Source organism: Choloepus didactylus, chromosome 25 (genome assembly GCF_015220235.1).
Source record: "Choloepus didactylus isolate mChoDid1 chromosome 25, mChoDid1.pri, whole genome shotgun sequence".
Taxonomy (NCBI): Eukaryota; Metazoa; Chordata; class Mammalia; order Pilosa; family Megalonychidae; genus Choloepus; species Choloepus didactylus.
The window spans coordinates 5,709,702-5,727,929 of NC_051331.1; the positions used below are offsets into that span (position 1 = coordinate 5,709,702).

The window sequence follows — 18,228 nt, forward strand, 5'->3', positions numbered from 1 at the left end:
TTTGGGGTGCAAGGTAGAGCCCCCCCCACCTTGCAAGCCTCCCCCACAATGTGAAGAGGCCCCAGGGGGTCAGGTAGAGCTGTCTGTGCAATTATACAGGTGCAGACATGCAGAATCTGAGGGTGCTTCCCCAGGGAGGAACCTAAGGGGCGTATCCTGGGCACTGAACTGCCCCCACCAACAGCAAGGGGAAGAGAAGAAAATCAGTCAGTTGCCTCCTCCCAGCCCCTGGCTCCTCAGACAATGAGTCTCTGTGTCCCTGGAGAGGAGGGGGGCGGGGCCCCATCTGTTCTGAGAAGGAGCTGGGGGGCCCCAGGGGGAAGGAGAGGGAATCTGCCCCCCAGCAGCCCCTCCTCCCTTCCCAGGGAGACTTCTCCAACTAAAAGACTTCCACCGAGTCCCCACCCAGCCGTGCCCTGCCCTGCTGGGAGCTTCTTTCTGTCCTCTAACAGTGGCGTCTTCTGACAATTCTTTGCCCATTCCCTCTGCGAAAGGACTCTTTAGGGACCCATCCCTCGGTCACCTTTTCTCCCTCCCTCCCTCCATCACCCAAAGCAGAGGCAGCAAGAGAATCCCTCTTTCCCCTTCCCCACCATGCAAGGAAACTTTCCCCAGCCCTGAATAATCTACAGTCATAATAAAAAGCTCCCAGTGATGAACTGCAGATGGGGGAGAAGGGGCTCCCTCCGCTGACATCAGGGTCAGTCCTGCACCAGAGTCTCCCCGCAGGGGACCTGCTGGAGGGTGCTTATGGGGGAGCAGATGAGCTGAGGACAGATGGCAAGGGTCAGGGGCCGCCCAGCAGAGGGCACGTGTCCAGGGAGGGGACCGAGATGGCCGAGGAGCCCCACACCGTGCTCATCTCTGGCTGTTCTTCGGGAATCGGTCTGGAGCTCGCAGTGCAGCTGGCTCACGACCCTCGAAAGCGCTACCAGGGTAAGGAGCCCAGTTCAAGACTTCCGGGGACCCTCCAACCCCCCAGCCCTGTCTCCACTAGCCCACCCCTTCCAGCTGCATTTGTGGGGTTGGGAAGGACCCAGGACACTCAGAGACCCCCTCCCGCCTCCCCCAATGAGTTATCCTTTTATCCAACAAGTATTTCTTGAGTACCTACTGAGTGCTAGGCACTGGGGACACAGCTGTGAACAAAATAAATAATCGATACCCTGGGTAGTGGTGTAGTAGGAAGTGGGGGGTACAGACAAAAGCAGATTAAAAAAATCATAATATAACTGGTGGTAATAAGTGCAAAGAAGCAAAATAAAATAGTGGGGGAGAGGGGTAGGAGGTGTGTGGGTGATATTTTTTAGAAGAGCCTAGAAGGTTTCATTTAGACATTCCCAGAGATGGAATAATCAACCCCAGCCTCCACCCCTCTCTGGATTAGTGCTCAAAAATAAGCCTCTTAAGTGGCCCTGACCTTGGGAGTTTAAGGGAGGCCTCCAGGCCTAGAGACTTTGCCCTCCTGCAGCTGTAGAGTAAATTGCTATGTCCTGCAAACCCCTGCCCCCACCCCCAGCCAGGAGAACCTCTGCCCCACAGCAGGCTGGAGTTGAAGTGGGCAAAGGGCTATTACTTAAGAGGAGGCTGCGGCGATGAGGGCTGTCACCCCAGATGGGCAAGCATCTTCTCCCAGCTCTCTGCCCTCTGTCCTAGAGACACACAGAGCTTTGAGTGAATGAGAGCCAGGCGCCAGTGGGCAATGGGGCAGACAAGTCTTTGCGCCCATGTGTGTCCCTGTGGGTGGGCAGAGGGTGTATGAAACTGAGCACTTACAATATGCCAAGCTCTGTTCTAAGTGTTTTGCATCTCCTGAATCATCTAATCCTTGCATCACTCCTATGAGGTAGGCACAATCATTTGCCCCATTTCAGAAATTAGGAAACTGAGGCACAGACTGCCAAAGGTACTTGCCCAAGTTCACCCGGTTGCAGAGGGGCAGAACCGGAATTTGAACCCAAGCAGCCCATCCCCTGGTCCCACGCTTGTCACCACCGCATATACTGCACGTGGCCCAATCATCTACGTAGAACCCGTTATGCAAATACCCCAGGAGTGTGTACGTGTGATTGTGGGTGCATGCATGGAGGGGCAGGCAAACACATATGCAGCTGCATGTGCAGATGGTGAGACTGTGTTTAAGTGTGTAGACTTAGCACTGTGATAAAAACAGATTCAAATCTCAGTAGTAACACTTGCCAGGGGGAAACAGGCAAGGAATTTCCCCTCACTGAGACTCAGTTTGTTTGTCTGTATAATGGGGATAATAACTGTCTGCCTGTCCTGGTTTACTACCGCTCAGTGACAAATCACCCTGAAGTTTATTGCTTAAAACGAGTACAATAATTTGTTTATCTCTGTGGGTGGTAATTCAGGAAGGGCTCAGCTGGGCGGTTCTGGCTCAGGGTCAGCGATGGTAGCTGGAACAGACATGGATGGAACATTTGAGCCTGGGTAGGCATCTCTCTCTCCCTTCTTGCAAACTCAGAGTTTCTCCCTGTGGTCCCTCTGTCTGAGCTGGCTTGGGGTTCCCCACAGTTTGGTGGCCTCGGGTTGGATGGGCTGTTCCATGGTGGCTGAGACTTCAGCTAACAAAGCAGAGCTGCAGGACCCTGCACTGACACTTCCACTGGTTCTCAGCTAGCCACGAGACTCAAAGAGAAGGGACTGAGACTCCATGTATTGAAGGGGGAGTGGCAAGGTTCTAGAAGAGCATGTGGAGTGGGTGATATTTTTGTGGCCATCTTTGGGAAATAAATTGCTGACCTCACTTACAGGGTCTTTGTGAGAGCTCGCTCATCAAATTAATCTGAATTATAAAAGTGCATAGCACAGTGCCTGACGCAATGTAAGTGCTCAGTAAATGGGAACTTACTATGCTGATGATATAAATGTGGGCGTTCATATCTGTTTGTGCATGTAGGCACATATGTTGGCTTGTAGGTGTGCATGCATATTTTCTCTTATGGCCACATGTCCTATATTTATTTTATTGTCTTACTTAATTTGTTATGAATTCCATGAAGGCAGAAACTTCATCTCTCTTATTTTATACAACAGTCTCAGCACTTAGACTAGGGCATGCTCTAGTCTAAGTGATGCTCAGTATTTGTTGAACGGATGGACAGATGGATGGATGAAGGGGCCTATGAATATATATGTACCCAAGGGTGCATTTGTGGATGTGTGATGAATGTAAGTGTGCAAACTTGTGGGTCTCCAGTCTTCTGGGACTGCACATGCAAGATCACAGAAACGTGCAAAACCCACACACAAGGAAAGGAGCCCAGCACCTGTTCTAGCTCTGCCTTCTGTCCCCAGTGGTGGCCACCATGAGAGACCTGGAGAAGAAGGGGACACTGGAGGCAGCTGCCAAGGAGGCTCTGGGAAAGACCCTCACCGTGGCCCAGCTGGACGTGTGCAGTGATGAGTCGGTGGCCCAGTGTCTCAGCTGCATCCAGGGAGGGAAAGTGGACGTGTTGGGTAAGATCGACCAGCCCCCAGGGTTACTTGCCCCCTCCCTGGTCTAGATACAGACCCTCATCACAAGACCTGTCCAGTGTCTGACCACCAGCCCTCTTGCTTCACTAGCAACCAGGCTTTGCTCTCTGGCCCTAGACAGAAGGGGTAGACCAGTTGGCCGAAAACCCATAACACTTGTCATCCTATTAGGAGTACTGGGAATAAATTGAGACCTGGGGGTGGGGTGGATTTCATTGAATAAAACTTCTCTCATATGGAAAGATCCATATGCGGTTGGGAAAATGATTCTGATGAGTCATTTGGGTAAAAGAGTATGATGAAGAAACAACTCATGGTCCCTAAATGTCTGTTAGGGAAGGTGTGGCTGTTTTGATGCAATTTGGGGTCAGAGCTGAATTGCTCACGGATTAAAGGGAGGTTGGTCTCAGCAGCCCTTCCTTCTCCCAGGGTGCAGGGTCCCCTATAACAAATGCTAAACTGTGTTTAAAGATTATGAAGGCTCCAATGTTGCCTTCCCAGGATATCCTCAAATGGCCCTGGACTTTGAGTGGTGGTGGGGTGACCTGGGGAGTGCCCCTGAGGAGTGATCCTAGAAGGGTTGGGGGGACTTCAAGTGACCCTCAGTCTCCCCCTACAGTGAATAACGCCGGAGTGGGCCTGGTGGGGCCCCTGGAGGGGCTCAGCATAGCTGCCATGCAGAACGTCTTTGACACCAACTTTTTTGGGGCTGTCCGCCTGGTCAAAGCTGTGCTTCCTGGCATGAAGAGGAGGCGACAGGGCCATATCGTGGTGGTCAGCAGTGTCATGGGGCTGCAGGGTGAGCCCTAGGACCCACCCCTGGAAAGCCCCTGTGTCTAATCCTCCCCAGCCTAGAAGGATGGCAAATAGGTTTTAGCTCATATTCCAAATAAGCCCAAAGAGCTGTGTTGAGAAGTATTCCTTCTTCAAAAGGAAGAAGTTCTGGGATAGAGCAACCATGTCCGCCATGGTGCACGAGCAGGTGGTTGTGGAACCAATGCAACCTATTTTTGGACTCCTCTGAAAATATCCCTTAACCATCCCTTAAACCTAAAAGAGCCATCAGAACTTCTTATCCTGCAACTCCTCCCTACCAAATGCCCCCCACCAGGCCTCAGAGATGGCTGGATTTAGAAGGACTCTGAGGCTTAGCAGATAATAAAGCAGTAATCGATTAGTGGTGTCCGCCATGCTCCCATTATGGAGGCCACCTAATTGCCATCCATGCTTCTGGGTGTTTCCTCCTTGAAATCCTCTAGACTCCTACCCCTCTTCGTAGAAAATTTCTAGAATCTGTCCCCTGTTCAATAGTCTCCTAAGAAGTCTTCCCATTTGTCACCCTGCCATGGAGACATTGTACCTACTCAGGCCCATCCCTTTGGCTCCTCTTCTAGATGCACCTCCTGAGCTCAGGGGCCACATTCACTGTCCAACAAGGACTGAATGTCCTTTAGGGGATGGAGGGAACTAGGGGAACATCCAGGTGGAGCACTGCAGAGAGGAGGGGGCATCTGATCCTCCCAAGACCACCTCATCCTGACCCCGTGTGCACCCCATCACGTTGACCTCACATATCCCCTCATCCTGATAGCCAAATCCTCTTTGTGCTGTTTCCCAAAGACCCCGTCACTCTGGGCCCTCCAAGCCCATCTACCAGAACTCAAAAGTCCCTCCTTCTAACCATCATCTCAGGTGTAGTGTTCAACGAAGTCTACGCAGCCTCCAAGTTTGCCCTGGAGGGATTCTTTGAGAGTCTGGCCATCCAGCTGCTCCAGTTCAACATCTCGTGAGGCGGGGACTTGAGGAATGAGGGGGGAATGGGTGACAGTGAGGGGGGCGTGCAAGCAGGGATGTGGGAAACAATGTCTGGGAAAATGAAGGCAGTGGAGGGGTTGGGGAAACGGAGGAGACAGAGCAGTGAAAAGCCATGGAATTAAGACGGAACAAATGGGGATGAGAGGGAAAGACGGACACCAATGGAAGCAGTGGGGCAGCGAATGGGTTGGGTTACCAGCCTCCCTGTCCCTGCCCTTGTCCCCAGCGTCTCCCTTGTGGAGCCAGGCCCAGTGGCCACAGACTTCGAGGGGAAGCTCCTGGAGCAGGTATCGGAGGCCGAGTTCCCAGGCACCGACGCTGAGACTCTGGGCTACTTCAGGGATATCTACCTCCCAGCTTCCAGGGAGCTCTTTCGGTCCTTGGGGCAAAACCCACAGGATGTGGCTCAGGTGAGCGGGGGACCCCAAGACATGGCTCAGGTGTGTGTGATGGGGGGGCGCCTCCCCGCAGAACCCTCCTCCCTGGATCCCAGCGCTCAGGGATCCCCTCCACAGGCCATCGTCAGGGTCATTGGCTCGGCCCGACCACCCCTGCGCAGACAGACTAACGGCCGCTACACCCCGCTGACTGCGCTCAAAGCCGCCGACGCCTCCGGTCGCCTGTACGTGGGAACTGCCCACCGCCTCCTCTTCCGCTGGCCACGCCTCCTCTACCTGGGGCTTTGCTGCCTCGGGGCCAAGGTGTGGCCTCGGTGAACAGGTGTACAGCGCCTGGCCCAGCCACGCAGAGTCTTCATTCATTCGTTCGTCCATCCATCCACCCATTCATCCATTCATTCAGCAAACCCTGCCTGACCCCTTCTGGGCCTGGGCAGAGCTGGGACCCCAAAGAGGCCCCAGCCCCCAAGCACAGTCAAGGCTGGGACACTGGTCGGGGATGGGACAGAGAGAAGGACCCTGGGACCCTGGGCTGAGGAGCCAGAGGCAGGGAGCAAGAGCTGTGTCAGGGAAGGCACGGGAGGCTTCCTGGAGGAGGTGGCACTGAAGGGCCTTGAAGGATGAGAGACTCTGCCTCATTCAACTTTATGACCTCATTTTTTTTTTTTTTTGCTTAAAAACAACTTTATTTTTGAAATAACTTCAAACTTACAGGAAAGTTGCAAAAATTATACAAAAACAATACATAGGACTCCAGTATGTCCTCTCACCCAGATACCCAGATTTACCAACTTTAGCATTTGCAACTTTCTTCCTTCCTTCCTTCCTTTCTTTCTTCCTTTCCTTCTGTCTCTTTCATCTATCTATCTATCTATCTATCTACATGTATCTATCTATTATCTAAATATTGAGAGAAGGTTGCATACAACATGCCCTTCTAATACCAAACACTTACAGGTACATTTCCCAAGAACGAGGATATTCCCTTACACAACCATGTTAAATCAATTATCAAGCTTAAGCAATTTAACTTTGATATAAAGCATACCATTCATATTCCATTTTTTCAGTTGTCCCAATAACTATATATCTGTTTTAAACTTTATCAAGAAATTTTAAAAAACATTTCAAACAAAACAAAATAAAGGAATAAGAAAAACAAATAACCTAAAATAGTTACATTGCTTCCAACATGTTCCTACATGTTGGAAAATGAACAAACCATGGTCATTCCTGAGCATTCCCATAACATTAAGATTACCCTCAATAGCTTATCTGTTCTTATTAGATTGTCATTCCCCCTTCACTAATTGCATCTATCTCTAGGTCCCCTATATTCTATATTTTTTGCGGAGTTCAGATTAGTGGTAAGATACAATATCTCTCTTTTGTGGCTGGCTTATTTCTCTCAGCGTTATGTCTTCAAGGTTCATCCAGGTTGTCATCTGTTTCATGACCTTGTTCCTTCTTACTGCTGTCTAGTATTCCATTGTGTGTATACACCACATTTTGTTTATCCATTCATCTGTTAAAGGACACTTGGATTGTTTCCATCTGTTGGCAATTGTGAATAATGCCACTATGAACATTGGTGTGCAAATATCTGTTCGTGTCACTGCTTTCAGATCTTCTGGGTATATACTGAGAAGTGAAATTGCTAGATTGAAGGATAAATCAAAATGCAGTTTTCTAAGGAATCATCAGAATGTCATTCAGAGTGGGTGTACCAGTATACGTTCCCACTTACAATGAATAAGAGTTCCAATTTCCCCACATCCTCTCCAGCATTTGTAGTTTCCTGTTTGTTTAATGGCAGCCATTCTAATTGGTATGAGAGGATGTCTCATTGTGGTATGACCTCATTCGGCTGGGCCTGGGAATACAGGGATGATCCAGACACCCCCCAGCCCCACCCCACCCCCAAAAATGCAGATCCAGAGCTGGACAGGGCAAAAGGTCTCCATACTCTCCTGGTCACACACACTAACAATGTACTTATATTTTTTCATAAAGTATACATTTGTAAACACTAGCAATCATTTATATTAAATATTTAATAAAGCTCAATATTTATACTTAAATAAAAAATTTTAAAGCAATGGGGACCCACCTGAACCCCCAAGACAGTGTCCCCAAGTTTCCTGGTTCCTCCTCCAGAGTCTTTTGGAAGCAAAGAGACTCTGGGTTGAAACCCTGGCTCTGCCTCTTGCTTGCTGGGCAACACTGGGTTGGGGACCCCCCTGGCTGAGCCTCAGTTTCCCCCCTTGTACAGGACTCGTGGTAACTGATCTGAAGCAATAGGAAAAACTCTCTCCCCTGTTCTGTTCTGTTTGAAGTGTTTGTTGCAGTTGATATTCAGCCACCAGTGTTTTTTTTAGCCATTTTATTGAAATATATTCACATATCATACAACCCATCTAAAGTGTATGATCCATGGTTGACAGTATCATCACATAGTTGTGCAATCATCATCACAATCAATTTTAGAACGTTTTCACTACTCCAAGAGAAAAAAATCTCATACCCATTATCTCCACCCCCACCCCCACCATTATTGACCCTGAGCATTGGTGTGGTACATTTTTTATTGTTGATGAAAGAATATTAAGATATTCCTGTTAACTATAGCCCATAGTTTGCAATAGGTGCATTTCCCCCATATACCACTCTATTATGAACTCCTTGAAATAGTAATGTACATTTGTTCTAGTTCATGAAAGAACATTCTTATATTTGTTCAGTGATCATCCAACACAGGGTTTATTGTTTCACAGTCCCATGTTTTATCTTCCAGCTTTCCTTTGAGTGGCATACACTACTCCAAACTTTCCCCTTTCAACCACAGTCATGCACATAACTCAGTGCTGTTAATTACACTCACCATAATGTGCTACTTCCACCTCTACCCATTTCCAAACATTTAAATTCAACCTAATTAAAACTTCTGCACACATTAAGTACCCGCTCCCCATGCTCTACCCTCATTCTACCTCCTGGCAACCTACATTCTAGATTTTAACTCTGGGAGTTTACTTATTATAATTAGTTCATATTAATGAGATCAGACAATATTTGTCCTTTTGCTTCTGACTTATTTCATTCAACATAATGTCCTCAAGGTTCATCCATGTTGTCACATGCTTCAGGACTTCATTCCTTCTCACTGCTGAATAATATTTCTATTGTACGTACATACCACGTTTTGTATATCCATTCATCAGTTGGGTTGCTTCCATCTCTTGGCAATTGTGAATAATGGCTCTATGAACATTGGTGTGCAAATGTCTATTTGCATCCCTGCTTTCAGTTCTTCTGAGTATATAACTAGCAGAGGGATTGCTGGATCATATGGCAATTCTATACTTAGCTTCCTGAGGAACCGCCAAACTGTCTTCCACAGTGGCTGCAGCCACCACTTTTTTTTTTAAATTCAGTTTTATTGAGATATAGTCACATACCATACAATCACCCATGGTGTACAATCAACTGTTCACAGTACCATCATATAGTTGAGCATTCATCACCCCAATTTTTGAACATTTTCCTTACACCAGAAAGAATAAAAATAAGAATAAAAAATATAAGTAAAAAAAAACACCCAAATCATTCCATCACCCCCATCCCACCCTATTTTTCATTTAGTTTTAGTCCCCATTTTTCTACTCATCCATCCATACACTGGATAAAGGGAGCGTGATCCACAAGGTTTTCACAATCACACCACCACCCCATGTAAGCTACATAGTTACAAAATCGTCTTCAAGAATCAAGGCTACTGAGTTACAATTTGACAGTTCCCTATTGGATTTTTGATGTAATACTGGATACCTGCAAAAGAATATATGAAATTAGATGGTGGAGATGGTTGTACAACCTTTGGAATATACTAAAACACACATACAGATACACACTGAATTGTACACTTTAAAGTGTTGAATTTTATGGTATGTGAATTATAGCTCGATACATAATTAATTAATTAAAAAAAAAGAATAGACCAAGCACACATGTTTGGCCCCAGGAGATTCACCTCCTGGATTTCATCACCGGACTTCCTCGCTCTTTGGCTTGTGGTTATTTTAGGTTCTGAGAGGCCCTGGCAGGGGATCAGAGGCTGGATGAAGCAAGATCATGGTATTTATCCCTCATATTAGTTAATTTCATGTGTCAACTTGGCTAGGTTATGGTGTCCCATTGTTTGTCAAGGAAACACTGGCCTGATACTTACTGTGAAGGTATTTCATAGATGGATTCACATTCTTGATCAACCGATTTCATTGATGGCTGATTGCATCTACAACCAACAAAGGAGTTTGCCCTCAGCTATGAAGGAAGTCTCCTTATCCAATCAGCTGGAGGTCTTAAAGCAAGAACTGGGGATTTTGGCAATGAGAAAGAAGAACTGCTTTTCTTCACCCAGCCAACTTCTCCTGGGGAATACAGCATCACCATCACTGGGGTTTCCAGCTTGCAGTCTGCCCTACAGAATTTGGACTTGTCAATCCCCACAGTTGCATGAGCCAATTCTCATCAGTTCTATCTCCTATCGGTTCTATTTGTTGGAGAACCACAACTAAACATCCCCCAAGCTCCCCCCATGTAGGGCCACTGAGGGTTAGCAGCATATTTCCATCTAAGTCCCTACTTCTAATTTCTGAGAATCACTCCCTCCCATTGCCTTTTGGGTCTAAAAATGGGAATGCCACCCCACCCACCCCCATCTTTACAATAATGATACACTCAGCAATCCCCAAGTTACACACTTTGGGTGTGCCATCCATTTTCACCCAGGACCCTGGCTGGTGCAGTATATAAAAGTTATAAAGCAGAGGATGAAAATGAACCCCTTGAAGCTGGAACTTTCCGATACCACATCAACCTGTGGTTTCTTCATTCGCTGTCTGCCTCACCCCAAAGGTCTCCTCTGTTCTGAATTTTACTTGCTTTTTTTTTTCTTAACTCCCTGAAGTCAATTATTGCAAAAGAAAATTGTATTTCCTTGCCAAGAAGGAAAAGCCACCATCCGTTGCCATAAACAGGAGTGGTACTTGATACTTATTTGCAGGTGGAATGTACAGCATTCCAAACCCCTTACCTACAGGCTCTGGGTGGGAGTAAATGCCAGACTTTTTGGCAACTTCTCTTGCAACTAGAGGGTGAGTCGTGACCTAGACTCCACTAAGCAGATGCACAGGATTTAGAACGGCGAGCTGGCCACCCAAAGAAAGAGGGGGTCAAGAAGAAAGTGGTGGCTTCAGGGATAGGAGAGTTGAGTTGTTGAGGTCAGAAACTGGAGTTGCCAGCTTGTTTCATGAGGCCGTGGCCTTATCCCCTACCCTGTAGCCCTCTTTGTTCTTAGGTGTTTTCCAAGGCTGATGATTCCATGAGCCCCAATATCCATCTGACAAATTCCTTTGCTGCTAAAATCATCCTGAGTGAGTTTCGGCTGCACGTAAGGAAGAACCATCACCAATCCAGATGGCAACTATGAAAACAAACACAGAGAGGAAAAAAAAAAATAGGCTGTTCTTAAATTTTAGCTGGATGTCATTGCCAACCAACAGAAATTGGCCAATATTCAAAAGGTGTTGAAATCATGCTAACCCTTGGCTCTTAACTGCTACACCCTCAGCAAGAAGTCTCTCCTTGGAGTTGCCCAGGTCAAAACTCTGGAAGCCATCTCTAGAGTTTCTCTCTCACACACACCTCAGACAGATCCTGTCCACTGGATCTGCAAAATAATAGCTGCTAAGCCCCCACTCTGGCACATCATCATGTCTCCCCTGCATTGTTACACCTTCCTTCTCCCTGTCCCCATCTCCCACCTTCTGAGTTTGCCCCTCCAGCCAAGAGGACCTTAAAAAACATCTTTCGAATGGGCACTATGGTCACGATGTTCAAAAACTCAAAAAAAAAAAAAAAAAAAAAAGGATATTTAAGAAACAATTGTCCCCCCATACGTCCCTGTCCCTCAACTGCCCAAATACTGCTTCTCTGCCCCTTGCCTGTTATAAATTGATTATCTTCCCAGATCTTCTGATCATACAAGAAAAAAACAAACTGACTACATATTCTTTTTTAAAAAAACTTTTTCACAAAAAGCAGCATAGTATGTTCACATAGATGTGAACTTTGGTTCTTACCCCGAGTAGTATATCTTGGAAGTTTTTCCATATCAGTCCAAGCAGACGCCCTCATTCTTTTGCAGAGCTGCAAATGTATCCCCTTGTGTAATTTATGTAACTGGTCCCTTACTGATGAATATTTGGACTCTCTCCAATCTTTTGCTATTATTTAAATGGCTGCAATGAATAAACTTGTATGCACAGGTCATTTCACACATGTGCAAGCGTATCTGGAGTGGGACAGCTTGTCCGAAGACTCTAGGCATTTTAATCTTTATGAACATTACCACATTCATATCTGTTAGGTTGGACCAATGGCCCTATGTGAGGAGGCTTGCTTCCCCACAGCTTCACTATACAGTCTTCTGATTTTTTGCCAATCTACTGAGTAAAAACTGGTAACTTGGTGTCATTTCAGCTAGCATTTCTTTTACTGAGTAAAGCTGAATGCCTTTTCATATATTAAAGAACATTTTGTGTTTCATATTTTGTGGACATTCAGATCACACCTTTCCCCTCTTCTTTTCTATTAGACTGCTGGTATTTGTATTATTTATTCCTAGAAGCTCTTTATGTATTAAGGATAATAGAGAGTCTGTGATGTGAAATGTAAACTCTTTTCCCCAGTTTTTTTTCCTTTGTGATTTTTCTATGGTGACTTTGGGCCTTATTTTTATATTGTGGAATTATCCTTTTTTCTTTAACTTTTGGATTTCAAGTAAGAAAGGATACCCCCACTGATTCTGTTAAAACAGAAGTCATGTAATGTCCTTCCTCTGCTCAAAATCCTCCAGTGATTTCCCATCATACTTAGGTTGAAATCCACATCCACAAGACCCCCTACATGATCTGACCCCTGAATATTTGTCTCAAATCATCTCTTACCCTCTCCCCATCACCTACTCCATTCCAGCAACATTGACTCCCTTGCTGTTTCTAAAACACTCTACACACCTCAGGGCCTTTGCACCTGCTGATCCCTCCTCTACCTAGATCTCTCTTCCCCAGACATCCACCTGGCTCACTCCCTCACTCACCTCCTTTAGGTCTCTGCTTGTGTTACGTCCTCAGAGAAGCCCCATCTGATCACCACAACATAACACCCTGTCTCTCTTTCCCCCTAATCTGCTTCATTTCTCAGCACCTGACATATGCAACACTTAATTGTTTCCTGCCCATCTCCATCTACTAGAATTTAGCTCCCTGGGGAGGGGATGGATGTCCATTTGCCCATAGCTGAAACCCCAATACCTGCAACGGTTTGTGGTACACAATAAGTACTCAATAAGTATCTGACAATTGAAGGACTGGGTGGGTGAACCAATGCACCAGAAAGAAACTATCTCCTTGACCTAGATTTAAAGGCTTTTACTGGTTCCCAGATCTCCATGCTCCATGTTTCCTCTGGGTCTTTGTACAGGTTTTTCCTTCCATCCGAATGAAAACCATCTACCCTCTCCCACCTCTAACCCATCACCTGATTTATTCTTACTTATCTTTCAGGTCTCAGCCTACATGCCACTTCCTCTGGGAAGCTTTCCCTGATTCCCTGGGCTGAGTGGGGAAGGTGGGCTCCTTGGGCTCCCACAGCTGCTCATCTGTGGCTAGGTCTCCCCAGCCAGGATGTGAGCTCTGCAGGAGCAGACATCACTCTATTTTCATGGTGCTTCTAGACCTGTTAATACTAGGTGCTCAACCCCAAATGTGGCTGCTGAATTATTCTGGTTCTTTCTCCCCCTTAGCAACAGGCTTCTCCTGAAAATTTTTGCCAACTGAGCCCTCCTTGGACCAGGAGAGGAGGCATGAGATTTTCTCAAGGGTTGGGAAGTGTGCTGGTTTGAATCTATTATGTCCCCCACAAAAGCCATGTTCTTTAATGCAATCTTGTAGGGGTAGACATATTATGGGTGGGATCTTTTGATTAGGTTGTTTCCATGAAGATGTGACTCAACGGTAGGTGAGACCTTTTGATTTGATTATTTCCATGGAGATGTGACCCCGCCCTTTCAAGGTGGGTCTTGATTAGTTTACTGGAGTCCTTAAGAGAGCTCAGGGGCCAACACAGGCTCAGACACTTAGAGATGCAGATAGAGAGAACTTTGGAGATGCTAAGCCAAGAGTTGTAGCCCAGAGTTTGCCCCAGAGAAGCTAAGAGGAGACCCCCAGATGTTTAAAGAGAAATGCCCTGGGAGATCAAGCAAGGATGAACAGAAGCTGAGAGAGAGAAGCTAAGAGAAACAGAAGCCTAGAGACATTTTGGAGAAAGCCATTTCGAAACCAAAACCCAGGAGCAAAGGATCGGTAGATGGCAGCCACGTGCCTTCCCAGCTGACAGAAGTGTTCTGGATGCCATTGGCCTTTCTTCAGTAAAGGTATCCTCTTGTTGATGTCTTAGTTTGGAAACTTTTATAGCCTTAGAACTGTAAATTTGTAACCTAATTGTTCTAGTTTGCTAATGCTGCCAGAATGCAAAACACCAAAAATGGATTGGCTTTTATAAAGGGGGTTTAGTTGGTTACACAGTTATAGTCTTAAGGCCATAAAGTTCCAAGGTAAGGCGTCAACCATAGGGTACTTTCACTGAAAGATGGCCAATGGCATCCAGAAAACCTCTGTTAGGTGGGAAGGCACGTGGCTGGCGTATTCTTGCTTCCAGATTGTGTTTCAAAATGGCATTCTCCAAAATGTCAGTGTAAGTTTTCAACAGCAATCTTCAAAATGTCTATCTTGGCTGAAGCAATGAGCTCTTATATATGGCTCCAGTAAACTAATCAAGGCCCACGCTGAATAGGTGGGGCCACACCTCCATGGAAATTATCTAATCAGACCTATCACCCACAGTTGGGTGGGTCACATCTCCATGGAAACAGCCTAATCCAAACATTCCAACTTAATCAACTCTAATACATCTGTCCCCACAAGATTACATCAAAGAACATGGCTTTTTCTAGGGGACATAATATATACAAACTGGTGCACTAATAAAGCCCCTTTATAAAAGTCAATCCATTTCTGGTATTTTGCATAACAGCAGCCTTAGCAAACTGGAACAGGAAGCAAGCCCAATTCATGAAGCCTTGGGAAACAAGTGGGGTGATCAGAAGCCCACCGGGGCCAAGACGGCTGGGCTAAAACTGGGAGTGACCTAGCTGGGTGCATCGTGGTGACACAGTCCAAGCTGAGAAGACATTAAGAGCTCCTGACACCTCCTTCCTGGGCAAGAAACATCACCTCTCTAAGCCCCAGTTTCCTCATCTGGTGCTTAGTAGGTGCTTAACAAATGACAACCTTTAGTTTTTGGTTGATATTGGTATTATTCCTTGGCTTCCTGGATCCTGATGGACTTTTCCTTCAGAAGCCTTGGACTCAAAGCACTTGGGGATTTGCAAGTGGTTGTCTGTCGAGGCTTTATTCACAATTGCCAAAAGGTGAAGGCAACACAAGGGCCCATCAAGAGAACAATGGATAAACAAAATGTTGTCTATCCACACAATGAAATATCAGCCAGAAAAAAGAAATGAAGTTCTGATACATGCTACAACATGGTTGAACCTTGAAGACTTCACAGCAAGTGAAATAAGCCAGACCCTAAAGGACAAATATTGCTTGATCTCACTGTACATGAAATAATTAGAATACGCAAAGTCACAGAGTCAGAAATTGGAATGCAGGTTACCAAGGCAGGGTTGGGAATGGGGAGATAATGCTTAATTGGATACAGAGTTTCTGTTTGGGATGATGGACACGTTTTGGTAAGGGGTGGTGGTGAAGGTAGCACAACACTGTGAATGTATTCAGTGAATTTTATACTTGAAAGTGGCTACAATGTTGAAATCAGGTTGTATATATGTTACCAGAATAGAATGCTACAACACAAAGAGTTCAACCCTAATGTAAACTAAGGACTATAGTTAATAGCATAATTATAATAATATTGTTTCATCGATTGCAACAAAGATATCACACTAATGCACAATGTTACTAACAGGAAAGACTCGGTGTTTGTGGTGGGAAGAGAATTTGGGAACTCTGTACTTTCTGCATGATTTGTCCGTAAACCTACAATTGCAATTATAAAAATTAAAGAGCATTGAAAAGCTCTTGGGGAGGGGGCGAAACAGAGGCCACACATCCCTGCAAGGCCGTTGCTTCCGGCCTCCTCGGTGCTGGATCCAGAAAGGGGGAGAGGCAGAATCTGAGCTACCCAGCAGCTGCTCTGGGCTGGCGGCCAACGTGCCCTCCCGGGGCCACCGGCGTTCCTTCCGCACGGGGGAGCCTGCGAGCATCTTCCCGGCCGCCCAGAGGCTCGCCGGCGCCCTCTCGCGGCCAAGTGCGAGAGGCTGGACTTGACCTTTACCAGCGGGTCCGTGCCCGGCCACCCACGTGGGTGGAGCCGGACAGCTACTTCCCTTCGCTACCTTCCTTGGGCTCCCTCTCACACTGGGGTTGCTCAGCCCAGCTCCATCCTTTAGCTTGCTGTGTGACCCTGGGCAAGTCACTGAACCTCTCTGTGCCTCAGTTTCCCAGCAGCATGATACTTTAGGTTTTTTGCAGAGTACTTTAGCTTTCATGCCTCCATTTTTTCAACTGCAAAATGAAGCCAATGATGGTCTCTCTCTTTTTTTTTAAATTCAGTTTTATTGAGATACATTCACATACCATGCAATCATCCATGGTGTACAATCAACTGTTTACAGTACTATTGTATAGTTGTGCATTCATCACCCCAATCTATTTTTGAACATTTTCCTTACACCACAAAGAATCAGAATAAGAATAAAAAATAAAAGTAAAAAAGGACACCCAACCCCCTCATCCCACCCTATTTTTCATTTAGTTTTTGTCCCCATTTTTCTACTCATCCATCCAAACACTGGATAAAGGGAGTGTGATCCACAGGATTTTCACAATCACACTGTCACCCCTTGTAATCTACATTGTTATACAATCGTCCTCAGGAGTCCAGGCTACTGGGTTGGAGTTCAGTAGTTTCAAGTATTTACTTCTAGCTATCCCAATGCATTAAAACCTAAAAAGCATTATCTATATAGTGCATAAGAACATCCACCAGAGTGACCTCTTGACTCCATTTGGAATCTCTCAGCCACTGAAACTTTATTTCATTTCGTCTTGCATCCCCTTTTTGGTCAAGAAGATGTTCTCAATCCCATGATGTTGGGTCCAGATTCATCCCCCGGAGTCATATCCTGCATTGCCAGGGAGATTTACACCCCTGGGAGTCAGGTCCCACGTAGGGGAGAGGGCAATGAGATCACCCACTGAGATGGCTTAGTTAGAGAGAGAGGCCATATCTGAGCAACAAAGAGGCTCTCAGGGGGAGACTCTTAAGCACAGCTATAAGCAGGTTTAGCCTCTCCTTTGCAGCAACAAGCTTCATAGGGGCCAGCCCCAAGACAGAGGGCTCAGCATATCAAGCCCTCAGTCCCCAATGTTTGTGAGAACACAATGATGATCTCTTAATTCATCAGGCAGCTGAAAGGATTTAAAAAGACAATCCAGGTGAAGCTGGCTGCAGTGAGAGCTCAATGAACATCCAGCCCACCAGACAGGGATTTTGGTCCTGTTCACTGCTGTGAATCAGGAGCTTGCTACAAGACTAGGGCTGTACGAGGTGCTGAATGAACAGCCAATTGTTGAATAAATACTTCTCATTCTTCTTTTGGGGGACCTGGGGTGGGGGTAGGGGAGAAGAATGTGTGAAATGGGTGCTTCTGCTTTCATTTCATTCACTGCACTCACATATGCCTTTATCCATCTGTTCCTTGGATGGCAAAGCCATAACCAAAAAGATTCCCCTCAATTGTTTTCAGTGTGTTTCCCATCTCCTCTGCTTCTTGCTGGTACCCAAGAGACCACCCTAAAGTCAAAACAGAAACTCAAGGGTGTCACAGGGCTCAACATGCTTCAGAAAGTCTCAGATGCACTTACTCAGAAAGGGGGACAATGATTCAGGGAGTGGAGTGGGAGGTGGGGAGAGGTTAGCCTGGAGAGAAAGGGGATGTGGATGCCCAATGAGAGGGAGAACTGCACAGAACCAATGGGGATTCCCTGGGAGTTGTGACACCAGTGTGCTAGAACCTTCCAAATTAGGTCTGCTCTGCTGCCCTGAGCCAGGTCTTCATTTGGTTCTATTGATTCTTTGATGGTTTGCCATAGATTTAAATCCCCTGACTTGGGGCAAGTTGCTCACCCCAGTGGATCTCAGTTTCCTTGTCTGTACAATGGGCTGGCAATTCTCACTTCAGGGTTGTTGTGAGACATGTGAGGATACAAAGGCTGGACCAGTGCAATTCCATCCACCCCAAGCCCCACGGTCAGCCCCAGCATGCTTGGTTTTCCAGCCCTCTATGAAGATGGAATCTGGAAAG

The 18,228-nt window shown here is 46.3% G+C and overlaps 1 protein-coding gene across 1 annotated transcript; it reads left to right on the forward strand.

Annotated features, from left to right (window-relative positions):
* The first annotated feature begins 833 nt into the window (after positions 1-833).
* Positions 834-16,189, forward strand: RDH8 (retinol dehydrogenase 8). The gene is made up of 8 exons (XM_037817923.1): positions 834-936; positions 3,322-3,483; positions 4,121-4,300; positions 5,194-5,287; positions 5,543-5,726; positions 5,832-6,017; positions 11,074-11,166; positions 16,016-16,189. The coding sequence occupies exons 1-8, from the start codon at positions 834-836 to the stop codon at positions 16,187-16,189; spliced, it is 1,176 nt and encodes a 391-aa protein (XP_037673851.1).
* Positions 16,190-18,228: the final 2,039 nt, after the last annotated feature.

Bases quoted from the DNA above. Each gene is read 5' to 3' on its own strand.
- RDH8 (XM_037817923.1), top strand. From the start codon at position 834: ATGGCCGAGGAGCCCCACACCGTGCTCATCTCTGGCTGTTCTTCGGGA. The intron at 5,727-5,831 runs GTGAGCGGGGGA...TCCCCTCCACAG, and splicing joins ACCCACAGGATGTGGCTCAG to GCCATCGTCAGGGTCATTGG. The intron at 6,018-11,073 runs GTGTGGCCTCGG...CTTTGTTCTTAG, and splicing joins TTTGCTGCCTCGGGGCCAAG to GTGTTTTCCAAGGCTGATGA.